At 44.0% G+C, this 6,102-nt stretch overlaps 1 protein-coding gene across 1 annotated transcript; it reads right to left on the reverse strand.

The window, feature by feature from the left end:
* Positions 1-206: 206 nt before the first annotated feature.
* Positions 207-2,664, reverse strand: IFT22 (intraflagellar transport 22; the record flags this gene model as incomplete). Its single annotated transcript, XM_080629803.1, has 5 exons — positions 207-355; positions 1,299-1,501; positions 2,106-2,195; positions 2,301-2,380; positions 2,626-2,664. The coding sequence occupies 5 exons, from the start codon at positions 2,662-2,664 to the stop codon at positions 207-209; spliced, it is 561 nt and encodes a 186-aa protein (XP_080485929.1).
* Positions 2,665-6,102: the final 3,438 nt, after the last annotated feature.

Genomic DNA, 6,102 nt, shown 5'->3' on the forward strand with positions numbered 1-6,102 from the left:
TGAAACCAAAGTGCAAATAGAGTTACCCAAATTCCTGGGTGTGCAGCCATCTCTGGCACCACAGTTCATCTGATGTCAGCACTTGTATATAGGTTGAAGTGTTTATAGGCTGGCAAATTCCCTTTGTGAGGACCTGTTCTCAGACTAGTGTACTTTAAAAAGACAAAATAATCCCTTTTCTTCCTTGTTCAGTATTTCTTTTAATGTTACGAGATAATTGACATTTCTTCTCTCTCTCTACTCTCATTTATCAAGGTGATAATGCTTTTGAAGTATTTCATAAATTCCATCCGAACATCTTCAGGATCTTCTTCCAAGTTGGAGTGTATCAGTTTTAGCCTGTTCAGTGGGTAAGCTTTGAAGGTAAATAAAAAATAATTAGATATATTCCTTTAATAAAAGAAATACAATCAAGGTCATGGGACAGCTCATGCTGAATTCAGTTGGGCTTCAGTAGTATCCAATGTTTGATACCCCAGATAACACACAACACGTGAAGAAGAACTGCATCATAACTTTTTAGCACTATAAGCAAGTACAACTTGTTGCTAGATTAAATTCTTCAAACATTATTATTAAAGCTTAAAGTCCTGGATTTGGTCTCACATGCAGTTAGGCAGAATCAAACAATTCAACATTGAACTGCAGTTTTACTACTGAAGTGTGTCCTGGTTTAAGGTAAACCATGACAAAGTGATAGGACATTCTTTGATTATATCAAAATAATGGAACAATGTTGTTATATCAAATATGTATTAATTTAGTAATACTTGTAAGTATTTGGTTTAATACTGGAATAGTATTTAACACTGGAACAGGTTGCCCAGAGGGAGTATGTGTTCTCATTTCTATGAGCAGCCACAAATACGTTTGCAGTACATAAGGTACCTATTACTAATTTTAAGAGGAAGATCATTAGCCTTTTATTTCAGAGGGCTCCTATTCTTTTGATGGATAAAATGCAGGCTTAAGTGGCTCCAGAAGTGTCAGTTAATAAAAGATAAAATTCAACATCAAAACCAAACTACTAGTGATAGCACAGTATGGCAGGAGTTCCAATTCCTGGCTCAGCTGCATACTCACTGTGTGACCTTAGAGCAGTCACTCAACTTTTCTTGTTTTTACTTTCCCTTTTGTGAAACAGGCATATTGCTCACCTTCTAGATGACCTCTGAAATTCATTATTTCTGGTTTTGCAAAACACTCCAGCAGATGTAAATGAAAAGGGTATGAACAATTGTAAGGATACAGAGATCAATGAAAGACAGAGTTACAGACTGAGTTTTCCATCTTCTTACCCAAGGACAGATCTTCCGTGTCACCCCCACTGCCTGGCTTGTGATGTGCAACTAGGAGACACTGACTGTCCAGCAGTGACTGCTGCTGCACGAAACAGGAGTACCACATTTCAATTTCTCTCAGGTGACTGGGCAGCTCAGGATTGAAGATTATTATTACCCCATGAGAGTCCTTCATCAGAGCTGGCCAGCATGTTTCAAACCTTGAAAAACAAGAGAATGATAACAGAAACAAGCACTCAATCTTCCTCAAGTTTTATTCTTCGCTCTTCAAGAACACATTTCAGTACTTTATTGTAACATTAGTGATCTATCATATTCCAAATGTTTTAATTTACCTATTATAGTTGTCGGTCCCGTGATTTACTGACAGTGCACTATTTGGTCAAATGCTTATTTAAACTTTTTTCCCTAAAAATGGATCTGCCCAGTTCTCAATTGTATTGTTTGGAAATGAAGGCCTAAATCACAGATACATTGTTTGAAGTCCACTCACATAACTTCAAGGAGATAAAGACAGTTACAGAGTGGGCCTCTGTCTCCTGTACCTATTAACTTCATTCTAGGAGCTATGGACTTTATGTTGTACTTGGTCCTTATCCAAAACCAAGTCAAGCTGGGCAGAGAGCACCTAGAATCAGATGCTTTATAACAGGAAGCTGTATAAAATATAATCAGGTAAAGAGCTGGGAATATTCCTCATCTCAAAAAGATCATCTGCTTTAGGCCTTAAGTATGAATATTTTGTGTAAACAGAACTATTAAGAATTAAGTACCCTAGGGGAAGTAACAGCAATGCTGGCTTACTTTTGATCACCACTGCAATCCCACAACTCAAACCGACACCCAGTTCCCTTGGTGGTAGCGTTCAAGTTTGGCTTCTCATACTCCAGGATCCTGTGAAATGGGTGAATATACAACATCACCATCACTACACAGCACCACAGCCGGAGAGCGGGACTTTCCGAGGGGCTGGGTCAGCATGCTCCGGGTTTCGCTCACCTCAGACCCTGTGTTGGGCTGTAGCTGCTGATCCCTTCTGTGCTCTCCGAAATGAAGTTTGCCAACACCGACTTTCCAGACTGGCAGAAAGTGAAGATCCCGTGGAAAGTTAACGTGCCAAAACCACACCAAAGAGCAGCGCACAGTGTTTTACCCAAGCCCCCGATCTCTCTCCATCCTCGGTCCCAGCGCATTCAGGCCTACCCCCCACCCTCCTCCCGCCTCCAGGGACCCCCCAGCCCCTATGGTCACCTCAGCGGCGCCCGCCTAGGGACAGACAGCGGCCCTCAGGGGGCCGGCTGAGGGGCCGGTTGAAGGGGCTCACCTCACGGGGCCCCACCAGCAGCACCTTGGCCTTCAGCATGGCGGCGGCGGCGGCTGCTCCCGCCCTCACATTGCCTTAGCAACGCGGCCGCGGGAGGCGGGAAGGCAACAGGGGGATGGCGCGTTGCGATTGGCTTTGCCGCCATCACGTGCCCGGGGAGGCGGTGCGCGCGGCCGCCCTGAGGTGGCACGGGGGAGGACCGTTCCCGCCGCGCCTCGCTCGGCCGATCCGATCCGGTCCGTCCGTGCTGCCGCCGCTTGTCTACTCACAGATGGTAGCGGGAAACGGATGCGGCCCCTCAGGTACCCCGGTGGTGGGTTTGCGCCCGGGCCCCTCCTGACGCAGCTGGCGGTGTGGCAGCGGCGTGCCGGGGCTCTGTGGGCTCCCGCAGACTGCCCGCAGTGAGGTGTGAAGCGCTAAACCCTGACCAGTGTGTCCTGAGGGGAACCCCTCGGGTTTTGTGTCCACCAGACGGGACTGAGAGTGGGCCCGCTCTGTTTCCCTCGGCCTTTCTGCCCGCTGGAAAGCACGAGTTGCGTCCACAGGTACTAAACACACTTAAATACCACACAGTGCTCATACAGTGCTCTGGTGTCACTCGCAGCTTGAGTAGTGCTGTCCTTGCCTGAAGTGTCATTGCTATTTTAACTGTTGATTCCCGTTGAATGGACGATGAAGTAAGCTCTTTAAGTTTCCTATTAAGCCTTGTTGGGGAGGCAAAAGGCTTTTAAAATCACAGCTTCTAAGAAAAACCAAACCATCTGGCAGACAGATGTGCTGCTTCAGAGCTGTTTAGTACCCAGGTACAATAGCAGTTTTAGACAAGCTTTCAAATACAGCCTCTAGGCGCTACCATAACGTAAATATTTATTACTAGGACTACTAATAAATGTGAACCAGAATTGCTTGGCTCTCGCTGAGGGGGTAAAAAGTGTTTTTATCACACTGTAGACTTACTGTACCACTCCTTGCGCAGAGGGTAGTTTAGGATGGTTCAGCGTGGCAGTTTAAACTGCAGGAAACCCCTTTGTTTTCAGGTTGGTGGGACAAAGGCAATGAAAATACAAGAGCTGCACCTAGATTGTGCTTTAGCAGACTGGATGTGTATTGTCTGTGAAGATCCGCAATGCGATTCAGGACAAAATCCACACAGAACAGGGGCAACTCATAGTTAATCCTTCCTGCAGCTATGTTTTTTTTTATTTCAGACCTAACTTCCAAGGAAAAGACACAAAAGGCGACCCAGAGAGAAGAAATTAGAACAGCCTCTCTTACTTGCTGGCAAATGTTATTAGCTGCCACTAGCACATGAAGAGGAATGTGTTATAAAGGGTCCTACTGTAGACAGCAGTACAGAAAGGGGGGGGGGGAGAGTAAGAGGTAACTGAAACTGGGTAAAACTGGCTGTTTGTGCAGCTGCCCAGAAAGCAATTAGGATTAATTTTTAGATGAGGTGTCAGATAGGAGGTTTGTGTGTTTATGTTAGCCACTGAAGAGTAAGGAGAGCACAGCTGAATTAAGGCTGCAATTTCTGGGTTTAGCCATGTGATTTAGAGTTGGAAGTCACTTTAGAAAGTGGGAATTAAGCTTCCAAGCCACTTAGGGTGCCATTTTCAAAGGCATCTAAGTCAAGTACATTTGATGTTATCAGCATCTGCCTTAGATATATGGGTGAAATTAGGTTAGTTGCTGATGTACTGTTTGCTGAAAGTACACATGTACAAATCAGTAAGGCCATTTTGTTTCACTTATTTAAACCTCTGTTAGACTGAAGCAGAGAGAAAACTCCAGCAGTAAGTGAACTACTTCCAGACAATACTGGTAATGGTCTGTAAGTCTTGCATTTCTGTTTTTCCACCATAATATGTTGGTAGCAAGCACAAATTATCATCTCCAGATGATTCTCCATGGATAGATCCTCCTTCTTCCTTCAAAAGCCAAAAGCAATTGCAGGCTATCAATAATACTTCAATAAAACTGTTTTTCACTCTAGAAAGATCTGTGAGAACTCAACCTGTGAGACACATTGGTTGCTGTACCAAGGCATGTGGAGGTTGTTGCCTGAATTACAGATAAGAGACTCTGCCTCCAGGTTAGAGGCCCACAGGTTTTATTGGAAGCAGCAGCACAATGTAGTGCCAGTCACCTTTCAGATACTTTAGCACTTGCAAATCATTCAGTCTTTTGGAGAACAGCATTTTAATTTTTCATTTTATTTCTTTTAATGTGGCATATAAAGTTTTTCCTATGAAAACAACACAAAAAGAATCTCTCATAAGCTTTTGTGGCTCAGCACTGGTACTTTATATATTGTAGCAATGTTTCCAAACTTGGGAAAGCATACCCTAAAGCACTCAACTTGTGTGTGACAATAATGCCTTGGTTAGAAGTAGCACCACATGGTAAAGGCTAACCATGAGAGTGACTGCTGTGCCTGCTTGCTGTGCATTGCATGTCATTTATTGTGTGTGTCCAGAAATAGCTTTCTAGCGGGCACAGGCAGAAACCTGCCTGACAGCCTCTGTTTATTTTTACTGGTTCATTTGGGGGCAAGGCATAGAATACAAGAATTGAAAGGAAGAAATGCCTCTTTCTGTGCACTGAATCCTGTTACTAAACATTAATAAACTTGAAGCTTGTTGCTTCAGAAGCTCAGGGAACGGATATGTCTCTGAGGTTCAAAGCCTAATTGATCAAGTAAATGGTGAAGATTTGTATGAAATGTAGCTGTCCTCTGGAGAAAGTTTTGGTGAAGCTATGAAAAAAGTCCAAACAGAAACAGGACATTACAGTGCATTGACATGGGTGCAGTGCTGCTCTTTAGTATGAGTTTCCTTTAAAAGTGGCTATTAGGGAGGGGTAAACATTCAGTTCAGTCTTCCTCTCTCAGAAAACCTATGCTGGAATCAATAGGAAAAGCTCACACAAACCCTCGTGCTTGGTTCACGCCAGCAGACTGTCAAGGACTACAGCTCTTTGATTTATCTGTGGTCTCCAAGTCCTTCCCAGAGGAGATGGGGATCTTTATTTCCACTGTATAGAAACACAAGCAGAGAAAGGTGAAATGTCTTGTCTCAGGAAGCCACCTGGCAGACAGCATATCTAAGATGAATTAAAATGCCTCTAAGTGTCATTGCAGGCTGTGGGCAGTCACAGAGGAGGCAGACAACTCAGCAGCCAATGTGTTTTCCTGATCAGTGGACATGAACTCAGTGACACCTTAAGGGGCTCAATTCTCACTATGTACCTCCATCAAAGTCAGAGGAAGCTCCCAAGGGATGAATTTGACTTGCTCCATTTATGCAATGATGTATAAACAAAACACAAGGAGCAGCAGCCTGACTCCATGACTCCCACAAGAGAACACAGCAAAGTGGTCTGATTTTTGATCACGGTACATGAATCCAAAAGTAGGATTTAGTTTCTAAGAATTAAATCTTAAGATGCAGCAGCAGATGATGTCTCGATAGATGTTTT

This window comes from Psittacula echo (assembly GCF_963264785.1).
Source record: "Psittacula echo genome assembly, chromosome: 15".
NCBI classification, from domain to species: domain Eukaryota; kingdom Metazoa; phylum Chordata; class Aves; order Psittaciformes; family Psittacidae; genus Psittacula; species Psittacula echo.